At 36.6% G+C, this 24,010-nt stretch overlaps 3 protein-coding genes across 3 annotated transcripts; 2 read left to right on the top strand and 1 right to left on the bottom strand.

Annotated features, from left to right (window-relative positions):
• Window positions 1-525: 525 nt before the first annotated feature.
• LOC122311609 (40S ribosomal protein S9-2) lies at window positions 526-3,871 on the bottom strand. Its single transcript, XM_043126217.1, has 3 exons — window positions 3,709-3,871; window positions 3,100-3,481; window positions 526-1,053 (listed from the first exon to the last, which is right to left on the bottom strand). The coding sequence occupies exons 1-3, from the start codon at window positions 3,734-3,736 to the stop codon at window positions 870-872; spliced, it is 594 nt and encodes a 197-aa protein (XP_042982151.1). The 5' UTR covers window positions 3,737-3,871; the 3' UTR covers window positions 526-869.
• A 978-nt stretch (window positions 3,872-4,849) lies between these two features.
• Window positions 4,850-7,967, top strand: LOC122308829 (protein GAMETE CELL DEFECTIVE 1, mitochondrial). The gene is made up of 3 exons (XM_043122086.1): window positions 4,850-5,564; window positions 6,233-6,422; window positions 7,517-7,967. The coding sequence occupies exons 1-3, from the start codon at window positions 4,918-4,920 to the stop codon at window positions 7,721-7,723; spliced, it is 1,044 nt and encodes a 347-aa protein (XP_042978020.1). The 5' UTR covers window positions 4,850-4,917; the 3' UTR covers window positions 7,724-7,967.
• Window positions 7,968-21,719: 13,752 nt separating this feature from the next.
• On the top strand, window positions 21,720-23,799 carry LOC122309133 (pentatricopeptide repeat-containing protein At1g26900, mitochondrial). Its single transcript, XM_043122503.1, has one exon. It carries the CDS (start codon window positions 21,801-21,803, stop codon window positions 23,538-23,540), a length of 1,740 nt encoding a protein of 579 aa, XP_042978437.1. The 5' UTR covers window positions 21,720-21,800; the 3' UTR covers window positions 23,541-23,799.
• Window positions 23,800-24,010: the final 211 nt, after the last annotated feature.

The raw sequence follows: 24,010 nt of genomic DNA, 5'->3' as shown, positions 1-24,010 counted from the left end.
GCGGACTAGAGCTCAGCACATTATCATCAGTCCCAGTACTAGAGAGATGATAGAGTTAGTTTTACAAGAGACAACATGGTTTCATTTCTCATCCATTTTTATTATGGAAATATATATTAAAGCGGGTCAAACCATTGGATAAATTAATGATAACATAATTGTGTAGGGAATAAACATTGAAACAAAATTTAAATAACAATGCTATCCAGTGTGTTATAACTACACAAAATATAACTTAAAATGGTTTTGTTATCCTGTCATCTTCGTTCTGTTTTGGTTTTTGTTTCTGTCTTTGTTTAAATAGAAATTACCTGTCATCTATCAAAAAGAGAGAACTCATTATACATGAAACAAAAAAGATTATTTTGGTATTTTTCGTTTTATTATTATTATTATTATTATTATTATTATTTATTTTAAAATTAGTCATAATTCCTTCAGTATAGGACTAACATCCTATTATAACTGTTTACTATCCGATAACAATCAATCTAAAAACCTATGTAAAGATATTTTGTCAAAATGTACTAAAAAGGTTATTGATTTCCTCATGACCTATTGGCATTGAGAAACAATATTCAGTAACAATTGGCAGCCCACCAAAACAACTCGACCCCATCGCAAAATTGGAATTTAACCATGAAATTCAAGATAAATTCTCACGATGAGGATGAAACACCCTAATATCCAAGTGACCAGAAAAAAAAAAAAAAAAAATGCTCGATAATATCCAATAAAACAGAAGCAAAACTTCCCTATGAGTAAAATAGCATTCTCAGAAAGACCATTTATAATTGAGAAAAGAAATGATAAATTACGATAGAAAATCCTATTATTACCATTGTCCTCTTGGATCTGAAGTTTTGAGCTTACTCTTCCTCCTCTTCATCTCCATCTCCACCAGCAGCTTTCTTGGCAGCTGCCTTTTGGTTCCTGCGCTTCACTCTCCCAGGGCGCCCACCACCAAAAGGACTTGTCAGTGAAAAATCAATGTGCTTCTGTGAGTCCACTCTCACCATGAAAGATGGAATATTAACTACCTGTCTCCCAACCCTGACAAAAAAAGCCACAAACATTTTAAAGCATTTCATCAAGAAAATAAACTGTCATTTGTTCACCCAAGAAAGTGGCCCGATGGAATCAATCAATGGCAATTTAGAGTCCAAAGTTCAGTTAACGCAACATATCTCAAATTGGATTGAATGAGAAAGAATGCCACCATGCTCCTCAGGAGCAACAGTTACTAATCAGAGATCTACTAATTATGAAAACCAAACCATATATTTAGGGCATTAGGTCAATGTTCGTTGGTGGCCAGGCAAATATCCTAGGACATAACCATGTTTAACTCAAGTCCCACTGGGACCAACTGCCAAGTCTAGGAATTTGTTATTCAAAGTCAGAACAAACTTAAGTGACCAAATACATCAAATATTAATTAAGCCAACCCAACTACTAAGCCGGGCCAATAGACACAAATAAGAATTTATGAAAAAAAAACCCATACACAAGCTCAAAGTTAAATGAAAGCTCAGGGACTCTAAATCAATATTTGCTATTGGTGTTCCAGCTGACCCAGGAAACCAAAATCCTATAACAAAATAATAAGATCACCTCACAAAAGTGCAGCTAATTGAAGCATGAAGCACATTAAAGGATGACCTTACGAGCACAACCTAGTAAACGCTAATCCCTTCAGCCACTCACAAAACACAACCACCTTGCACTACAAAAACCATGAGAGCACATCCCCACCAGGGTATCAAGGCATTTATTATTGTCCTCTCAACCACTACTTATCCCAACAACATAGTGGAGATTCGAGATCCTCCAAATGTCCAAATTAAGAATGAACCACCATGATCTGAAAGTCTGCCTAAGGAGTAATTCTTATACCTTCCCAAAATAATTTTAATTGTGGATGCAAACTCTAAACCTACAAAATGTAATCATTTCCTTCATGTTTCGGAAGGGTGCTCAGTTAAATTATTTTTCGAATGAAAAAAAGGTGGTGAATGGAAACAATCACGCCACAAGACGTTACAAATAGTTTAACATTTATTCATTTCATTGCTTGCAACAAATTCTAGTCTTGTCACTAATCCAGTTTAACAAAACTCTGCTTTAAAATCCAGAGCCAACAAAAATTAGCAGTTAAGACTACACTAATGATTTGCCTTCCCTCCTCAGCGCATTAAATTGGAAGGGAAAGGGGTGGAATTCCCTATCCAAGGACAAATCACTTGGCAGTATTTGGAACATACAAGTCACAAACATAAAGAGTCAACAATCGTAGGTGTTCATAAAAACCAATTCAAAGCAAAAAAAAAAAAAAAAAAAAAAAAAAGACAAGGCTGGTGAGGTCCTAATGTCATCATAGACTTAATATATCAAGAGGGGGATGTTTTTTTCCATCAAATTCACAAATTCTACTTTCTTCCTTTTTTTGGGCTCTCAAACCCATGAGTTCAAATACTCTCTTCTGGAAAACCAAGAGCTTTAAAGCTTACCTGTTTACCTTAGACTTTAGCTCCCAAGTTTGGTTATTTGTGTAAATTCTTTCAATGTGACCAGTTTCTAACTGGTCAAGGTGTAATCTAGTGGTCAACAGATGGGCTTAAGATGAGCTTTATACTAAGACATCCTGAGTTTGATTCTGCACTAAAGAGGTCCCCTGGATCACTTGACACAGCTCTATTGTGGTAAGGAAGGTCTAAATGGCTGCCCTGCCTTGGTGAGGTTTCATGTCGTACAAAAAATGTGACTTAGATATCATGATTCTAATGGGTTGCTTGAACTCGAACCCAAAACTAGTGGGATGGAGTAGATGATTAACAGTCATTGAAAACTCCAGACTCTTTGATTTTGACACATAAAAAATCCAAATTAATTGCAAAGGTAGTCGGCCAAGAACTGAAATACCAAATCACATCCACCTATAAGCGATTAAACGGAAAAAAGAAAAGAGAATAAATACATACATATGCAAAACACAAAAGCTAGAAGACACGATCACAAACATATTAGATCTTGTGAGAAGAAATGAAGCATTAGTAGCATAATCATTTCAACGTAACCTAAGGGATATTAATTATTTACCTAATATGCCTTTGCCTGATAAGCACTCTGGCATGGTGAATGGACTTGGCCATACCGGACTTGAAGACCAGGGTTTGGAGACGGCGCTCAAGAAAGTTCTCCACAGTGAGGGCCAACACGTAATCGAGCTTATTCTGGCTCTCGTCCAGTAGCCCGTACCTGTTCATCCTCCTCAAAAGGGCTTCACCCTCGAAAATCCGACGTGGGTTCTTTTCGTCCAGTGTCAGAAGCATTCTCGCATTGTTACGAATGCGACTCAGAGCATACTGCACCCTCCACAGCTCCCTCTTGCATCTCAGCCCATACTCTCCCACAAGCTTCAGCTCCGCGTCCAGACGCTCCTTCTCATAGGGACGTCTGGGCTTCTTAAAGGTTTTCCCATCTGAATTATATATGAATCGAAATAAACGAAAATTGAACTCTCATTAGAACTTCGAAAATGTTAATAGACCGACAAATAATGATTTAAACTCAGTCTCACACTTACTTGCGATGGACGGGGACTGATTTAAGTTTCAAACAGATTACGAGAAGCAAGGAAATATGAAATATATCCGAGGCACGAAGATAAAATATGCCATCCAATATCATGAGACCCAGAAGACTTACAGTTTCTGTAAAACGAGACGTGCACCATGCTGCTTTGCCTACGCCGGCGATCCCGCCCTCAGTCCGCGATCCGAAGAGAATGAGGAGGAAGGACGGTGTGATGGGAGCTTGAAGCAGTAGAAAGCAGGGTGCGTTATAAGAGGCTTTATATATTTCCCATCAAACTTCCGAAGGACTAAACCCTAACCCTAGTCGGCCGAAACAGGGCCGAAATCTACTTCGGCCCATTTTGGAGAGAGGTACCCGTACATCCAATTTAAGGACTTAAGAATTACTAGAAGAAATTATGTACTTAATACGACACCGTGTCGTATAGTCATTGGTATACGATTATAAAGACCATATGAAAAATGTCTATAAAAATTCAGAAATTCTGTGTCATGATTTCAATTTTCATTATTTTTTTATTATCTCGATATTAGATAATTATAAATTATTTATTATATTTTATTTATAAATTTATTATTTAATATCATATTACAAAATAATGAAAAAATAATAAAAAAATATGATGAATAATTTTCTTTTTAAATTACAAAACTAATCTATCTGTCAATTTGTATAAATATAAAATTTATTTTATTTTAGAATTAGATAAATCATTAATAAACTAAAACTTATAAACAAAATTATAATTTGGCCTAATTTGTTTTTATAAATCATTTCAATTCAATTTATTTTATTATTATAATTTTTTTAAATTTTTATATAAAATAATCTAAATAATTTAATATTTTTAAACTTTAAAATAAAAATAAAATAAATAATTTAATTTTTTAAATTTTAAAAATAAAAATAATATTACAATATTTTATTATAAAAACAATGGAGAATTTTTCAAAAAATAGATTTATTATGTATCAGTTACTATTTATAAGATATAAAGATACTTTTTCATAAAATATATGAATACTTTTTATAAAACGTGTGATGCATAATGATAACTGCTCTCAATATTTTCTCTTTTAAGAAAAAGGAAATGTTACGTATAATTATTTTTACGCACTTTTTGCGCACTTTACTGATATGATTGGCTGGATTAATTTTTTTTAATACACAATTAATCATATTACTAAAGTGCACAAAAGAGTCTACAAAAATGACTGCACATATAATTTTCCTTAAGAAAAAGCTAACCAACAAAATCTCTCCCTCTATCTTGGTATAGGGTTTAAGCCCTACTCTGGTTCGAGAACTCTCTCAGCTTGGATGCAGCAGTCTCTCCATCCTGATCTGTCTGAAATCATCTATTTTGCATCCCATTCCCACCGATCCCCCCCCCCCCCCCCGGCGAAACAAAAAGAAAAAATGCAGTGTCTTAAACGCATAACAGCATCCCCTTTAATTACGAACAAGTTTCATAAACTCTCTTCCGCAATCCCAGAACTCAGAGGTTTATCTTCCAAGCCATCTTCGTCCGCCAGAAGCAACTCGAGAAAGGCCCAAGAAGAATGGAACGAATCGTGGGAGACGGCTTGGCTACCGGAGGACCTTTCGGCCAAGTACCGGCCTCCCTGGGAGACCGATGTGAACTTCCCGTCGTCTGAATCTGGGATTGTCCTATCCTCCGAGGTGGACGCGGATACCAAGGCGTTTGTGGAGGACATGAACGAGAATTGGAATCAGAGAAAAGGGTCCAAGACCAAACAGCAAGAAAAGCAGCAAATTGAAGGTAATAGCAGTAATGGTACGCTTTATAGCTTGGACAACATGAAGAAGGATTACAGGTTGATGAAGCAGAGGATTCACGCCGGATTGTGGGTGAAGGAGATTGAGAAGCAGGAGGAGGCCAAGTTGGGGGATCCCATCGCCGGAGGAGGGGACGATATTGAGAAATTGCTCGATAGCTGCTCCGAGTATGCCTTTTCTAACACTTTCGTTTATCTTCTAGATTTTATTTATTCATTTTCGGATGCACGGGATAATTGGCAGGGGATACTGTCACTTTGGCCCTTCGTGAATTTATTATGATCTGTTTGATATCTTGGTCATGTACATGTTCTGGTATCTGGTATGAAATGCTGTAATTTGGGGCGGTGTACGTATATATAAGGGCTATATAGATTTTGAAATCTTATATAGTAAGATTTTATTGATAGTAAAAGGCATAGCCCAAGTACACAGTATACACAGAATAAACATATTTTTGAAATCTGGCGACCTCTCAACAAGACTTGGCATTATTGCATTATGGTCAAGTCCTTTTGATTATTTTCAATGCATTAAGATAAAATTGAACACTTTTTGCTAGTTCATTTTGTGTGATATCTTTATCATGGTCCTTCTAGGAATGATTAATAAGAATAAACCCATAAAGTAATGCTGTTTTTTTGGGGGGCCTTCTATTAGTGTTTTTGGACTTTCTTACTAGAATATATGCATCTCTGTTGTTGGATGCAGTTTTTACACTATTACACTTATTATGTCTTTTAATTTTCTTGTTTATATGTAAGAAGATTATAGTGGCACAAGTGCAGGCTTTTTATTAATTAAACTGTTGGCATTAATACTTGAATAACTGCAGGATTTTTGACACTTCCAACAATGAATTGAACAACTCAAAAATTCCGAGCTCTAGTGAGTTGAAAAACAAGCCTGATGGCTGGGAAACCACAGCCAAGGCTCAAGATGGAAATGTTTGGGAAATGTCACAGAGGGAAGAAGATATTCTCCTCCAAGAATTTGATCGCCGAATTGCATATAGTAAATTTCAGGTGTGCACATATCGTGACATGCACATACTTTTTTTTATCTCCTTGTTCTAGTACATTATCTTTCTGGTTGTTTAGCGTTATGTGAATGATGGATGCAACCTGAAGATGGGAAGAAGTCCCAGATTTTAATTTATTTGTCGGTCCATGGTACTCAATAGATAATTGTAATTATAGGCAGATTGAGGTCATAGTTGTTTGTTTGGCCTTAGAATGATCTCTTTCCATTTGACGGTGTAATTAGAAAGAGATATTGGAGCAGTAATCAGGTCACAAATGTTGTAGACACTGATACAATCCACATGGAACATGACTATTGTTTTCTCTAAATTCCAGGCGGTTGCCTCCATGTTGGCTAAATGTAAATTGGGGTAAATTATACTTACTAAACTAGCACCTCATTCTCAAACACTTACTGAATTGTAAATCATTGCTACTAGACACCTAATTTGAGGTGTTGGTTTTACTTTGCCCTTTTCATCCAAATGATCAGCTAACTTATTGTATTATATGAGAAAAAACACTCATTAAGTTGCCAATTGAAATGAAAGAAGGCAAAAGTATTTAGTACGGATATATATTTCTTTCTCTCTTGATAATGTAGAGTTTGCAGTTTTGCGACCTTAGAATGAGGTGGAGGAAAAACTCCACTGGGGCATGATTTTTTATTGTTATTTTTCAATCAAGAGTAATATGGTTGTCCCACATGTTTCTTCTGTTCTACTTAACCACTGATTTGCATGGAATTGGCAGTGGAATTGAGACTTTTGAACTAGGGGGTGAGTTACAGTGATTTTTCATTTAGTGTCGTGTTCAAGAGTAGGGTGGTTGTTTGGAGACGAATGTTTACTTTACTTGTAAATTGTAACATCTGCAGATTTTTGGACTGGGTATTGATATTTTAGAATTTATTTTTAGTTACTTTTTAAGATTATTACTCTAATTGAGTACGATAGCACACGTTTTTAGTTTTTTCTTCAAGTTCTTCCCCTTTTTCTTTTTTGCCGGTTCGCTATATTATTAGTAGTTTAAGGAAATTGGTATGCAGATTTCATTACTATTTCATTTACTTATCAAAAACTGAAATTGCTATGCAGATAGCTAGTTTTATCAAGACTCATATATTTAGCCGGAGAAGGCCAATTGATGGGTGGAAATACATGATAGAGGAGCTGGGACCAAATGCCAAGAAAGGAAAGGGTAGTGTTTCAAGGTTACCCAGTCTATCCGATGCATCAACCCAACCCTTTAAGGAGGAGAAGAATCCATTTGACGGCAGGCTAACCCCGTTAAAGGGAAGGTAGCTTGGACAGGACTTCTCTCAAATATTTGCCTTTGCATCTGGAGATCAAGATTTTGAAACTGTCAACCGCTACTGCAGCAAATCCAGTGATTTTGGCTCCCTCTGTGTACGGGGGTTCCTATCATGTAGAGAACTGAAATTCTAAATCCAGTAAGCTACAAGAATGCGTGTTAAAATGGACTCTTTGAAAACATTCTAATTTGAGCCCTTATAAGAGAAGATTTTTTTTTTTTTTGTTGAGAAAAGTAAGAAGGTATATTAATAAAAGAATAGGCAAAATGCCACATTCAATACAAAGAATGTCCTAAACTATGTAGGATCAACAGAAATAAGAAAATCATGTAGATTTTGGACATTAAAACTAACAGTAATAGCCCAAGTACAAAGAGTTCTAAAAAAGAAGACTTTCAGCTCCTCTATTGATCTCTCTTTATCCTCGAATGTCCGTTCATTGTGCTCCTGCCACACGCATCACATAATGCATATAGAAATTATTTTTCAAATCGCCTTAATCTGGTTGTTACCTCCTAGACTTGTCCAGTTAGCAAGAACCACCACTACTGTTTTCGGCATAACCCAACTCAAGTTTAGTTTACAAAAAATTTCATTCCATAACCCTCGAGCTACCTCATAATGTAATAATAGATGGTCTACAGATTCACTCCCCTTTCTGCACATACAATATCAATCTATAATGATCACCTTTCGTTTTCTCAAATTGTCTGTTGTGAGGATCTTGCCTAGGGAAGCGGTTCATAGAAAGAAATCTACTTTGAGAGGTGTCTTGTGTTTCCAAAACTTTTTCCAAAGAAAGTGAGAGTGTTGCTCTTGTGCTAGAGCCTTGTAAAAAGCACGGACCGAAAACAAGCATGTTTTTGATGGTAGACACCACAACAAATCTAGAAGCTGGTTACTTGGTTTGGTTGAATACAAAAGATTGAAAAAGTGTCAATTATCCAATCTTGTGCCACCCTGCTAAAACTAATGTTCCACTGGATTTGCTCCCCCACTACCACCATGACTTCTGCCACTACTTTCTCTTTATCACTTGCAACCAAGAATAATGTCAGGAATAAATCCTTAAACACGCAATTACCACACCAGGTGTCGTACCAAAATTTGATCATGTTCCCCTCTCCTAAACGAAGCCTAGTGTAATGAGATAAGATCCCCCGTCCTTGTCTAATATGTTTCCACAATCTCACACCATGCGCCCCTCGCACTTCCTTAGTACACCATCCACCCCATAATCCCCCATACTTACTTTCAATCACCAACTTCCAAAGAGCTTTTGGTTCTCTATGATATCTCCATAACCACTTTCCAAGTAACGCCTAATTAAAGATTCTCAACTTTCTAATGCCCAATCTCTCATTCAAGATAGGCCTACAAACCTGTTCCCACCTGACTAGATGAAACTTGAACTCCTCTCCTATTCCGCCCCACAAGAAGTGTTGTTGTAATTTCTCAATGCAAAGTGCCACCCTTGCTGGGATAGGAAATATGTTGGTAGGTTAGAAAGAGTACTCTTTATTAGTGTAATCCTACCCGCTTTTGATAGGTACATTCTCTTCTAACCTGTTAAATGTTACTCTACTCTCTCAATCATTGTATCCCAGAGCGCAACTGCTCTAGAAAGGGCCCCCAATGGAAGGCCTAGGTATGTCATAGGGAGTGTAGCAATCTTAGACCCCAGAGTATTAGCTAACTGCCTTAAACGCTGAACACCACCAATAGGCACCATCTCCAATTTGTCCAGATTCACTTTCAAATCTAAAGCTACCTCGAAGCAACGTAGGAGTGCCTTCAATACTCGAACTTGGAGTTGATTCACCTTGCAGAAAATTAGGGTGTCATATACAAACAACAAGTGAGAAATGTTAATACTACCCCTTCCCAGGGGTCCAATCGAGTAACTAGTCATATGCTCATTTGCAACCAGGACTAAGAACATTCTGCTCAAAGCCTCCATCACAATAATAAAGAGTAACGGGGACAATTGATCTCCTTGTCTTAGGCCTTTGTGCCACTAAAGAATCCAGTAGGGCTTCTGTTTATTAGGATTGAGAATTTCACCATAGATATACACCAGCGGATCCAAGAACGCCATCTCTCCCCAAAACCACACTTCCCCAAAATGTCAATAAGAAAGTCTCAGTTAACATGATCATTCACCTTCTCCATATCTAGCTTGCATATAATCCTTAGATAGCCCGTTTTCAATCTACTATTCAGACATTCATTAGCAATGAGCACTGTGTCTAAAATTTGTCTATCATTTACAAAAGTATTTTGGGGCTTTGAGATTATATTTCCTACGGCTTCACTGAGGCGATTTGCAAATACCTTGAAAAGAATCTTGTAGACGCCATTGACAAGGCTAATGGGTCGGAACTCCTTAATATCCTCCACCCCCACCCTTTTTGGTATCAAAGGTAAAAAAGTGGTGTTTAAACTTTTCTCAAACTTTCCAAACGAATAAAATTCCTAGAGCACCTTCATAATGTCATCCTTTAAGACCTCCCAACAAGTTTGGAAGAATCCCATAGAGAACCTATCAGGACCCGGAGCCTTGTCTTTAGCCATTTTCCTTATCACTTCTAGCTCCTCCGCCTCTTCAAATGGCCTCTCCAAACGGTTGGCATCCAAAGGTCCAATGGAATCAAAAGCCAACCCCTCTAGCTTAGGCCTCCACCCCTCCTACTCAATAAGAAGCTGTTCAAAAAAACTAACCACATGATTGTTAATCACCTACACATCCTTACAATCTGCCCCATCAATCTTCAGTATCTCAATATTGTTGGATCTCTTGTGAGAATTAGCTACCATGTGAAAAAACTTAATGCTACGATCACCTTCCTTCAACCATAACGCTTTAGACTTCTGCCTCCACGAGATATCTTCTAGTAGGATGATCCTCTCGAGCTCTGCGACCAATGCTAACTTTTGGGCTAATTCCTCCAGATTCAAAGGCCTTGACTCTTGAAACCTTTCTAGCTTGTGTATCTTCCTTAGCTTGATTTTCTTGAGTTCCCCGATATTACCAAATGATTGCATGTTCCAAAACTTTAAATCTTGCTTTAGAGCTTTCAGTATTCCAGCAAAAATGAAACTAGGAGTGCCCTGAATTTGGTATGAAGACTACCACTTTCCGACCCTGTCCACAAAACCTTCTAATTTTAGCCACATGTTTTCAAACTTAAAATGTTGCCGCCTTCTTTGAATCCCCCCACAATCCAGCATGATGGGCCAATGGTCTGAGCACAAACGAGACAATCTCTTTTGCCACACTTCTAGATAGTTAATTTTCCACTTTGGGGAGATTAAAAAATCTATCTAATTTAGACCAGTCTGATTTTTAGCCCTCGTATATATACCCCCAGTGGTAGGTCCACTAGGTTCAACTCAAAAATGCATTCCGAGAAATCGGACATTGCTGGACGCATTCTTCTATTTCCAAAACACTCGCTTATGAATCTTGTTATATTAAAATTACCACCAATGCGCCAAGGAAGATCCCACCAGTTGTTTAACCCAGCTAGTTCATCCCACAATTATCTTCGATCACTGTCTGTATTATGGCCATATACACCTATAAAGGCCGACATATACCCATCGATCACACTCTTAAATGAATATGCTACTGAGAACAACCCAACGAACTCCTCCAATTTCTCCACCACCCGTTGGTCCCACATCACCAACACTCCTCCCAAGGCCCCATTAGCTGCCGAATACACCCAATCGACATGAACATAGCTCCATATACTTCGTATTATTTTTGTAGTGACCGTTTTCAACATTGTCTCCTGTAAACAAACAATGTTCGTCTTCCACCCACGCAGTAAGTTTCTTATTTGAAGACGCTTATCGGCATCATTTAGACCACGGACATTCCATGAGAGAATTTTTGGTTTCATTTATTGGAAGAAGCTAGCCGCTTCCCTTTAGACCTATCCCTACTTGAGCTACCTTCAGAATTCATGGACCATGTTAGCCTATTGAGTTCTCACTATTTCTTGAACCCCGTTTTCCTTTGTTGTTGGTGACCCACCTAATCTGATGCATTGGATGAATCTAGATACATACAGTTCAGAGGAATTGGATTATGCACCCTAAACTCCGTCTGCCCCTCCATGTTCACTTCTCCAATCACTAAACCAATTTCCCCTCCATGATCATTAATCCCCTGTAATAGCCTTTGTGAACTCTCTTCATCAGATAGGAAAAGATCACTGGCCGAATCCTCTACTTTTCCTTCATCGTTGTTTTTCACCACCACGATGTCACTGTTCACCCTTGAGGGTCTCGCCGAGCCACCGTCTCAGGTTCTGCCATTATGTTGGTGGGACTACTACCATCGGCGTCGTCTGCTTCTGGTTACTCATCGAAGCATCATCAGAGCATTGGGTTCTATTGCCATCCGCTTCTAGGAGCATCATCGGCGCCGTTTGTTGGTCGGACGACAAGTTCTGTTGTCATCGCAAAGGAGACTCAGGTGGAGGAGAGCCTCATTCTACTCCGTACCCATGACCGGAATCCTTTCCCATGACCCATGCCTTCAATTCCTGATGGGTCGAGTTCTTCATCTTGTGTTGGGGCCCAGGTCCAGCCCAAATCGAGGGCCTTCCATTTCTTTCCTTTCCCATAAGCCTTCTAGCGTGATTACGGGCCATGGGCTTTGGCCTATAGCCAGCTCAGCCCGATTCCTTAACTTCTCTCCTTAAATTATTACGGGCTATGGGCTTAACCAGCTCAACTCCAGAGCCCGAAGCCTTTGGCCTCTGATAGGCCTGCTTGCTAACCCTTAAACTCACTGTTTCATCCCCTACCTTAAAAGCCTCTACCACCTTCCTCACTATGGACACCTCCCCCTGCAACTCCTCAATTGAACCTACAAATCACATACCAGGAACAATGTCTCCCTCACGTCTCCTCCACCCTCTCTCTCCCTAGACTGACCTTGAGGGGCTCGATGCATAGCACCCCCTCCGAAATCAGTTGACAACGCATGCGTCCACTCTATCGTTAAAGCTTCTTTGTAAGACTTCACCTTATCACCCCCTGGTCTCTTCGGAGCATTACCAAATGTGCCATGGTTGCTTCTTACCACCCGAAAACTCTCCCTCAACATCTCATGCAATCTACTCCAACCATGATCACCCTTCTCTTCAAGGATAAAAATGGAGCTGTTTCGTCCCCCATCACCGTAAACCGCCATCTTCATGAAACGACCACGACCATTCGAACATCTCTGAACGATAAAACTCTGGTATCCCTCCCTCCTGGATAAATAAAAATCTTCTCTTTTATATGTTGCACAGCCCTTCAAAGCTCCCCTAACCATTGTGTAGTTCCCAGTCCAAGCAATAACTCCTGTTTGAACCTCCTTCCTCTCTCAGTGATACGGATCAAGCCATCCTCTCTCACGATAAAAAATAACTTAGTGTCAATCATGAACTCCTGAATGAAGCCCATCATGAACCACCGTCGATGTAATAATCACATTGTCGTGACACTTTTTGAGACAATCTGTATCAGTGTCAATGCCATGTTGAATACCATATATGCAACATGGAGAACATTTCTAAGTTCTGTTTTCTTATTTGTATAATTTAAGGATGGATTTGTGTTATTAACAGAAGAAAAATTGAAATTAAGCCAAAATTCTATTCCTTTTCTTCCCTCCCCCCGGGTCCCCTTCCCCCCCCCCCCCCCCCCCCCAAAAAAAAGGATAGAATGCTTGAATATCAAAAGACGTAGTTCTCATGGAGTCTATTCTTATATTTTAGACTGCTTGTTTGATCACTGTAAAGGTTGGAACTATAGATGTTGGTAGTGATTCTCACTTAAATGATGGAAGCATCCCCTCTGTCAAATTCTCTCCATCAAATAAAATCAAAAGGGTGCAAGGTTTCAGCTCTTTTACTTGATCTTGTGTTAGACTATGAGTATCGACAATCAACAAGGGGAGAAAAGTCAATGGAAGACACACAACAAGAAAGTTGAGAGAAATAATATTGAGTTTCCGAAGAACTAGTTTTATATATTGTGATTATTAAATTTTCTTATTACTTTTCATTAGTTTTACAACAGTTTTTTTATTTTTTATTTATTTTTAAATTCTATTTTTTGTAATTATTGAATGCATTTTGAATGAACTCAAGCTAGCTCAAGTACATTATTTGCCTGTAGGGTTAGAGGAGGTAACTTTGCAATTGGTATGTTGTCTACAATAAGTGATTTTGAGAGTAGTTGGAATGCATTTGCTATCAGTCGAAAGGTCTTAGAGAGACTAGGGTTGGGCAGGATAGAGCTTGTATTGAGCGGAGCGAATCACAATCTGTGTGAAAGGTAGAATTGTTTCCATCAAAGCTAGGATAGCATATTCTGCTTCTGTCATTGATGGTTCAACAATAGTAGTTTTCATTTTCCATGACTTCAGGAGTTCTCTTTTGTGGTTGTGAATGATAGTTGTTCTAATAGACAAGGAATCACTTACAACAGTAACCATCGTTTTGAGATGGCTGACTCATGTGAATTAATAATAGACTTAATAAATTCTTTTTTAAGGAGTGTGCCTGAAATTTGTACACTTGTATGTATCCTTATTAATAAAACTAGTACCTATGAATTGCACACCCTCCGAATTATGGTGCGCACGTGATGGCTTTCTAAATCTATATTCTAAGTGTAGAAGCTATCAAAATAATCCATGAATGAGTTCTAAGGTCATTTCCACAGGGACAATAATGTTCATAAAGAGCAAGCTTATAATGAGTTGTATTTGTGTGAGGAGCGTGTTTGTAAAAGGGGCTACTTACACAACTAAGAAAAGAAATAAGAAAAATGGAATTTATGAACTGATGTAGAATGTATTAATGAAGAATGTTTTGGATCTTTTCTCTATTTTTTTAATGGAATAATTTTTTTGAAAGCTTGGAAAATTAAAAGTGAGTAAAGAATTAAATGCTAGAAATGAATGCAAGAAAAATAAAAGTGGCAAAAATCTAAACTAAAAATACTTGGGATTTCAAAATGGGATTCTAAGAAACAATTTATCAAACACCTAAAATTCAGGTTTCACCCATTCATGAATTAGAATTGAACATTCTTTACATTCATTTCTACTCAATCATTTACTCATTCAAAGAGATAATGACTGGAAGTTAAAACAATTTAAGTAAGGTTTATAGTTTAGCTAAAATTTCCTACCGAGTTTCAAAACAAGTTTAGTCAATGTAAGAGGAAAAAAACCTATGGAGTCTTAAGTCACAATCAAGTATTAGTTGTGTTTTACATCAACAACAAATCAAGATTAGCAAGAAGCACTCCAAACTTTCACAAATATAACTTGTTTCATAAAGCAATAGAGTATGAAAAAAAAATCAATAGATGAAGTGTGAAAAATCAACTCTAATCCAAATCTGAGTTACTCCCCAAAACTTAGGCTTGGAAATTTAGCCTAACATCTCAAAATGGTTGTCCTCTCTAAACATTTGTGAGTCTATTGAAAACTGAAGTAAAATAAACTAGAGAAAAATAAACAAAAGAAATAGAACCAAGAAGCTATTGTGCAGAATGCAAGACTAAGGAAAATAAAATGCCAAAATGCAATAAAAATCTGGAAAACCCAGCCACCGAAAAGATAAAATCTATAGAATGAAAAAATTGCAAGGTTTGAAAACCGAAACCAAAAAGACAAGCCGAAAAAGAAATAAATTGACCGACAAGGTCTGAAAATGAAAACTTCCAACTTAAAAATCTAAATAAATGAAAACGTAAAGCCTTAATAAAATAAAACAATTGACAACCACTAAGAATTTAAGAAAGAAAACTGGGAAAAAATGAAAACGTAAACCAAGACAAAAAAAAAAAAAAAAAATCAAAACAGCCGCCCTTAAGGTCTGCCAACCAAAACCAAAACTAAAAACTAGAAATAAAATCTAAAACGAGAGAGAGAGAGAGAGAGAGAGAGAGAGAGAGAGAGAGAGAGAGAGAGAGAGAGAGCTCCTCTGTACCCCACGCCGTTTGCACCCAATAAAGTAAAAACAAGAGAAAAGAAAAATAAAGATGCCGAATGAAATTCTCCTCCCCGTAGCAAAAATTTGAATTTGCCCCTTTCTCTTCGTGAAGTCTGCTCTGCATTGCTCTTCCTGTGCTGTCTTGCTGCGGCTTGCATCCCACGTGCCCCTGTCATCGCAACTGCTGTGTGCGTCAGTATGCATCTTGTGTTGAGGCCAAAAAACCCCCTCTATCCATGCTGCACTCGCTCTACCACCAATTTCTTTGTGCAGAGTTGGGTATTTTCAAGAATACCCATTTGTTGCAAGATCCCTCTCAAATGAGGTGTAGGCAACTCATGCAACATTTAAATAAGATACAAAATGAGTAAAATTGAGGTATTAATTCTGATGTAAAACAGTTGCATTATAAATCTTTTTTAAGTGTAAAAATATTAGAATTTATTAATTTACTCAAGTGTCATAATTTACTCAATTAAGTGCTTAATTCATTTTGGTTAAACAATTTAGAGCCTGTTTGGGGTTGCGGTGGAAAGTCTAAAAAGTGCTTTAAAATGGTTTAAAGTACTTAAATGATAAAATTTACCTGTTTGGTAATTTTATATTAAAGTACTTTTAAATAAAAAAATCTAAACAAACACGTTTCAACAAAAGTGATGCTTTTTGTCAGAAGCACTTTGCAAAAAGTAAATTCTATTTTTTCGTGACATATATATTACCAAATGATCCTCACTATTTTACCACAACAACAACTTTGCCCCCCCCCCCCTTTTCTCTCTCTCAGCCTCCAAAGACCTTCATGCCTTAAACTTTCAGATGGAGCTGAAAATTTTCAGATGGCAGTTTGTCTTCAACCCCCTTTTTTTTTTTTTTTTTTTTTTATAACACAGAATCAGTATTCCTTATCAAAAATCTGGATTGAAAACCCACCTTCGAATTCTTCACCCACCTTAGACTCTTCAGCCACTACACCTTCATGGCCTTACGATTTTTCTCTAGGAGTTTCTTATGGTATATAGCACGTCAGGTTAGTAAGAAATAGGTTGCAGTTGATGCCTTTCTGGAAAGAAGCCCTTGAGAATTGGTATTGGGATTTTTGACCAGTCGAATCGGTTCTCCAGCTGCATCGGATGGCGCTGAAGCCTTCAATTTTTTTATTTTATTTTATTTTATAACACAGAATCAGATGGGGCTGAAGCCTTCAACTTTATCGTCTCCACCAAGTTCTCCAGCTGAATCGGTAGTCATTCTTTGGAGATTTTTCATACGATTTGCTTTCTATCAAATTTGAATGGAGCTAAAACAGAGTTATTGGAGCTAAAACATAGTTATTGGAGCTCGGGGGTAGAAATCTTTATTGGTACTCTTCGGTTGGTTATCTTTACTTTCCTAAAATTCGAGAAAAATGGAACCGACTGCGCAAGAAGATTGATTGGATAAGTGTTCAGATTTATTGGATTAGCTACCTACTCAAAGATTGGATTTTAGAAACAAAAAAGTCTCCAGATTTATTGGGTTAGCTACCTACTCAAAGAATGGATTTTATCATCACGAAAAAAAAGTGAAGACAGGTATGAATAAATTTATGTTAATATCCATTTCGATTGATTCTCACATATTTTTCATCTATTGAAACTCTAAGTCTTTGCTCTATTTATACAACACCCATGACTGAGTTCGGTAGTGTGTAAAAAAAAAAAAAAAAAAAAACCTTATCTTCCATTCGGTGTTACTGCAAATTGTGTGGAGTGTGCATGCATTTGGTGGTATTTTCATTTGTGCACAGTGAGTTATAATCATCCATTCATAGTCGGATATAATCTAGGTATGTTGTGATTGGTATTATTTCCTCATTATTTGTTATTTTTTTTTAGAGTTGCTTCTCTAGTTGCCATCGCAGTCCTTACTCCCCCCCCCTTTTTTTTGTTGGCCATGCAAGGGGGATGAGTTCCTTTGTGGAGCACGAAATCACAGTGCATAACTACTGTGAAAGTCCTATAATTGCTTGACAATTTCTAGTATCATCATAACTGTTGTGGCTTTGAACATAGCTCTTGTTCTAATATATGGTTACAAGAGGGTATTTCCTTCACTCATTGGGTTAGATTAAATGGTTCAAATTTTATGGAGGGTCCATAAATTCTAACTACAATTTTTAGATTAAATGGTTCAAATTTTATTTTCTTAAAATTTGTCATGTGATATGTTGAGTCTGGTTTTTAAAATATTTTTTTCTGTTGCGTGGTAATAAATGTATTAAAAAACAATTTCATCGCAATGTTCGTCTGAGTAACTTTCCCATCCACTTTCTGATGTGAAAAACATTTGTATTTCCATCTTCAACAAAAAACCAGGCAAAACGGTCCCTCAATTGATTGGATGAGAAGGCTAGAAAAGAATACTTCCTACCACAAACATGAAATCCACTTTTCAGAATGCTATTCACCCTTTGGAATATTTTTTGTCTTTTGTGGATAAGAGTTTGATGTGATAAGCTTTACAATAGGAGCGACATAGGAGTTAAGAACATTGGAATTCATTATCTGCATTCCTTCATCCATAAAAGTGACTATAAGAACATATGTACTTTAGTGCAGCAATGTTGACCTCTTTAGGTTGGCTTCTCAATAAATTGAAGAAATTGTCTAACATTAGTAGTCCAATAGCCTCTAGCCAACCACCTATAAAACTCATAAAACTCATATTTTTCATACAGGTAAAGTGTGTTGTGTGTGTGTGAGGGAGCCATACCTCATTCTCTGTAACATTTTGAATAAAACATTTAGAACTTGCGGCTCCAATCATGAATTAAATTTTTTACATGTACAAAGCCTTTTCTAGTTTCTAACAGTAGCACATACGACCAATGGATTTTTGCATATTCAGCAACTTTACTCTTGTTCTAATTACTTCTACAGCTTTGCTACTTAAAGTTACCATCAGCATAATTCTTGATAAACCTAGAAGCTATAAAGATTGTTTCTCTTAACTTACTTCTTTCTATACTTTTCAGCAATAACAAACATGTCTAAGAGAAATCAAAACCATGTTGTTGTGACTACACAAATGCAAGATAGTCAGACAACGAGATTAATTTGGATAGATAAAATGCTAGAGGATTATATAGACATATGTGTAAGTGAGATTTATGCTAGTAATCGTCCAATAACCTATTTTAATAAGATAGGGTGGAAAAATATGGTTAATAAGTTTAGTGAGAAAATTGGTAAATAATTTTGCTATAAACAACTAAAGAATAAGTGACATAGTTTAAAAAAGGATTGGAACATTTGGATGAAATTTGTAGGAAAGGAAACTGGCCTTGGATGAGATCAAGTGAAGAAGACAGTTGACGCTACAGATGAGTGGTGGGAAAAAAAGTTACAGGTACTATGTTTTTACCTATTTATTTTCTTCTTTATAATTAGTTAATATTTACCATTACTGATTATATTGCACTTATATATAGGAAATTCCAGAAGCGGCTAAGTTTCAGAATGCAGGTTTGGCTCATATTTCCAAGTTGGATATAATGTTTAGGGATATAACTGCCACTAGTGAGGGAGCTTGGGTCCCATCCTTTGGATTGAGTTTTGAAGATGCATTAAGATTTGATCAGGATAACGATGTGATGTTAGACGTAAAGGAGATTGATGACTCGGATGATGAATCCGATGATAGTCATGCAGATTTAGACACTCAGACAAAAGAATAAAAACGAGCTACACCTGCAATCCAAGATAGGAAAAGGAAAAAAGGAATTCAAATATTTGATCAACATTTCACACGTCTTTGTAATGTTCTTGAAAAGCGGATTAGAACATCATCCTTTGATAAACCTGGCCGTAGCATTGATAAAGTTATAGCTATTGTAAGAGAGTTAGCTGCGATAGAAAATGACTATTAGTTTTTTAGGGATTCAAGTGAGATACTCCTTACGAAATCACATAGAGAAATGTTTATTGCCCTAAAGGACCCAACATTTCAAATTGATTTTATTAAACGAATGAAAAATAAATAAATCAATAATGACAATCATGATCTCATTTTTGGGGATTTGTTATTATTTTCTTTTTCTCAATGCTTTGTAATGAACTATTTTAGAGGTTGTTGAGAATATATATATTTTTTTATTATATATTTTGTTCGAATTTTTACAACATTTTAATTTTTTATTGATGCTTGTTCTTAAGCATTACCATTTTATTATTTATTTATTTTTCATATTTTTGTGAATTTAACAGACATGGAGAATAATGGTTACGATACTGAAGAGTATACAAGCGATGTCGATAATGGTAAAGAAGATGAAAAAGAGGATGATATTGACTTTATGATAACATTACAACTAATGATGGCTTCTAAATATTACACAACATATATGGTCAAGAAACCTTGTAGGACCTCTCCGCATATAGGTTATAAGTTTGTTATGGAGATTCTAAATGGTTATTATAATAGATGTCATCAACAATTTAGGATGGAAAAAGATATATTTCATACTTTATGCAAAGAGTTGAATGTAAGATATAACTTAACTAGTACTCGAAACATAACTATTGAAGAAATGGTTAGAATTTTCTTGATTACATTAAGTCATAGGTTTGGGAATAGAATGGCGCAAGAAATATTTCAACATTCGGGAGAAACTATTAGTAGGCATTTTAATAGTGTATTAATGGTTGTTTCACGAATGGCAGTCGACATTATCAATCCCATTGATAGGGAATTTAAGGATGTTCCAAAACAAAAAAAATTCGTGAAAATGAGCGATATTGGTCATACTTTAAAGATTGTATTGGAACTATTGTTGGAACCCATGTGCCAGTTACTATATTTCCAACAAAACAAATTCCATTTATTGGTAGAAAAGACATACTTACTCAGAATATCATGACAGTTTGTGATTTTCATATGTGTTTCACTTTTGTTTGGGTTGGGTGGGAAGGTATCGCACATGATATACGTATTTTTATGGAAGCTATTCGGAAGGAGAAATTGCACTTTCCACATCCATCTAGAGGTTTGAATTTAATAAGAACGACATTAATGAACTTTAATAAGATAATAAATGATTTTTATATTACTTTTGATTTATTATCCTAAATTTTATGTAGGTAAATATTACTTGGTAGATGCTGGATATCCTCATATGAATGTATACATGGGGCTATACAAAAGGGAATGATATTATCTACCAGATTTTCGTCGTGGTTCTCGACCAATGGGTATGCGTGAAATATTTAATCATGCACATTCGTCACTCAGATGCACTATTGAGAGAACATTTGAAGTTTGGAAAAATAGATGGAAGATATTAGATCATATGCCAAATTTTCCTTATCATAAGTAAGTTAAAATTGTCGTGGCGTCTATAACTATTTATAATTTTATTAGAACTCATGCATTAAATGATATTGAATTCAAGCCATACGATGATGACAAGGATTATATACCTCCTAGAAGCATGGAGGATGAAGAAGCAGAAGATTACTCAAGCATGCAACAATCAGAGATATCTAGTGAAAATGTTATTAATATTGAGCGTGATTATATTGCTTTTTTACTTATGCATGTTTGAAGTTATTTTCATTTCATTATAATTACTGAAAAATTTATTGGACTATTTTCGTTGTTATTTTATTTATATCAAGAATATACACTTTTGTATCATTTCTACCTCAAAAAGTGTTTTTTAAATTCGTTTCCAAACAAATTTTATATATTTAAAAGTGTTTTAAACATATGGATCCCAAACAGTAAATAATTTTTTAATAATATAGCTTATTATGTTAAGCTCTAAATTATAAGCCTTAAACTAAAAGTAATATTTTCTACTATAATTCCAAACATGTACTTAATCATTTTAACAACTTAATTATACAGTTTTGATAAATCATCAGCACGCCACTGATTCGTTATCGTTGACCTTTTGTTTCTAAATCAAAGACTTCATATGTACCAGTTCTTATATGTGTCGACACCTAATTTCTCGCCAAACAATTTTAACATTTGCCACTGAAGAGTCCGGACACCGGCTCATGACCTTGGCGAATGCCGAGGCTGCAAACATTCAGACTTCTTAACCCAAAACACTACTCTACGTTGTTACAGGACCAGAAGCTCATTTCTCTTTTGAAATCTTGTAAGCTTATATCAGAAACCTCGCAAATCCATAGCTTTATGGTCAAGACTGGCCTTGACCGTGTCCCTTTCACCCTGAGCAAGCTTCTTGCGTGCTCCATTCCAGATATGGAATATGCAGCCTCCATTTTCAATCATATAAAACACCCAAATTTGTATATGTTCAATACGATGCTTCGGGGCTATTCCACTGGTGATGACCCAAACAAAGCTTTTGAAGTTTTTAATCATGTGAGGGCTCAAGGAATTATGCTAGACCAGTTCTCTTTTATTACCAAACTTAAAGCCTGCGCCCGTGTATTCGCCATTGGTACTGGGCAAGGGATTCATGGGGTGGTTGTGAGATCTGGGCATGGGCTATTTATCAATGTAAAGAATACGCTTTTGCATTTATATTGTGTTTGTGGGAGGATTGGGGATGCTCATAAGTTGTTTGATGAGTTTCCTCAAGAAAATGACTTGGTTTCATGGAACACTTTGATGGGTGGCTATCTTCATTCGTCACAACCAACTGTGGTATTTGGTTTGTTCTGGCAAATGTGTAGCAGTGGTTTGAGAGCCAGCGTCACCACAGTTTTGAGTGTTTTGTCAGCTGCCGGTGATTTTGGAAACTTGCGTGGAGGGGAATCTCTTCATGGGCATTGCGTTAAAGTTGGCTTTTGTTCTGATTTAAATGTTGTTACTGCTTTAATTGATATGTATGCAAAAACTGGGAATGTTGAATTAGGGCGCAGGACTTTTGATGAAGTTACTGAAAAGGATGTTGTATTATGGAATTGTGTGATAGATAAGTATGCAAGAAGCGGCATGGAAGAAAAAGCGGTAGCTCTACTACTCGATATGAAAGTTCGAAGAGTGAGGCCCAACTCATCTACATTGGCAGGATTGCTTTCAGCTTGTGCTGCCTCTGGAACCATTAATCTAGGCCGATGTATCTATGATTATGTGCAAGAGGAGGAAATGGTGTTGGACGCAGTTCTAGGAACAGCTTTAGTTGATATGTATGCTAAATGTGGGTTCTTAGAAGAGGCCATTGACATTTTCCAAAGGATGGAGAGCAAAGATGTGAAATCTTGGACAGCTATGATTTCGGGTTATGGCATTCATGGGCAAGCGAGAAATGCTATCGTGCTGTTCTACAGGATGGAGGGTGAGGGTTTTAGACCTAATGAAGTCACTTTTTTGGCGGTTTTAAGTGCTTGTAGCCATGGAGGGCTGGTGACAGAGGGCATGAGATGTTTTGAGAGGATGGTATGCGTGTATGGCCTGTCACCAAAAGTTGAACACTACGGATGTATGATTGATCTTTTAGGTCGTGCCGGGTTACTGGAGGAAGCATACAAGTTAATCAAGAGCTTGCCCATAAGGAGTGATTCTACGGCATGGCGATCGCTACTTGCAGCTTGTAGAGTCTATGGGGATGTTAAATTGGGGAAATGTGTGAAGACGGTGTTAGTTGATATGTATGATGAACAACACCCCACTGATTCGATCCTTCTCTCAAACACTTATGCCATTGCTGGAAGGTTGCCGGAAGAAAGAAGAATGCTGGAAATGAAAGTGAAATATAAGTCACTAGGAACTGAGGAAGAAAAGATGACGATGAAGGAAGCTGGATGTAGCATAATTGAGATGGATTCTCGGTGGTAGATAGATAGACAGTTGGGGAAACGAGACCTACTGACTACGGATATTCATTTTCTCGCCATGACAGATGACTCATGAGCACACAAGTATTCCAGTTCCTTGTGATGAGACTTTTTGACATATTGAGAGTGGATAAAGTAAAAAGTTTCAAAATCCAGCTGATTATCCCAAATAGACGGAAAAAAATCGTTTTTTTTCCCCCTTCTCTTCTCTACTTATCATCTCCTATACCATATACCAATACTTGGTTTGTCATTTCTACTCTTCTATTTAAAAATACATATTAATATGTAAATATGTGTATTTAAATAAAATGATAAAAATGACAAATCACATATTAGTGCGTGGTGTAGAGATTATGAATAACATATATTTTTTTTTTAATCTTAGGTAAAGCAAAATATGTGCCACACCTCTCAGTGAATATAATTAAATGAGTTGGTTTCCGAATATATAATTAAAATTAGCGGATA

Source organism: Carya illinoinensis, chromosome 5, assembly GCF_018687715.1.
Source record: "Carya illinoinensis cultivar Pawnee chromosome 5, C.illinoinensisPawnee_v1, whole genome shotgun sequence".
NCBI classification, from domain to species: domain Eukaryota; kingdom Viridiplantae; phylum Streptophyta; class Magnoliopsida; order Fagales; family Juglandaceae; genus Carya; species Carya illinoinensis.
The sequence above is the reverse complement of the archived record's forward strand: the minus strand, read 5'-3'. Positions and strand labels throughout refer to the sequence as shown.

Bases quoted from the DNA above. Each gene is read 5' to 3' on its own strand.
- LOC122311609 (XM_043126217.1), bottom strand. From the start codon at position 3,736: ATGGTGCACGTCTCGTTTTACAGAAACT. The intron at 3,482-3,708 runs GTAAGTCTTCTG...TATATAATTCAG, and splicing joins CGTCTCGTTTTACAGAAACT to ATGGGAAAACCTTTAAGAAG. The intron at 1,054-3,099 runs GTAAATAATTAA...TTTTTTTGTCAG, and splicing joins ATCAGGCAAAGGCATATTAG to GGTTGGGAGACAGGTAGTTA.
- LOC122308829 (XM_043122086.1), top strand. From the start codon at position 4,918: ATGCAGCAGTCTCTCCATCCTGATCTGTCTGAAATCATCTATTTTGCA. The intron at 5,565-6,232 runs GTATGCCTTTTC...GAATAACTGCAG, and splicing joins TTGCTCGATAGCTGCTCCGA to GATTTTTGACACTTCCAACA. The intron at 6,423-7,516 runs GTGTGCACATAT...ATTGCTATGCAG, and splicing joins TTGCATATAGTAAATTTCAG to ATAGCTAGTTTTATCAAGAC.
- LOC122309133 (XM_043122503.1), top strand. From the start codon at position 21,801: ATGCCGAGGCTGCAAACATTCAGACTTCTTAACCCAAAACACTACTCT.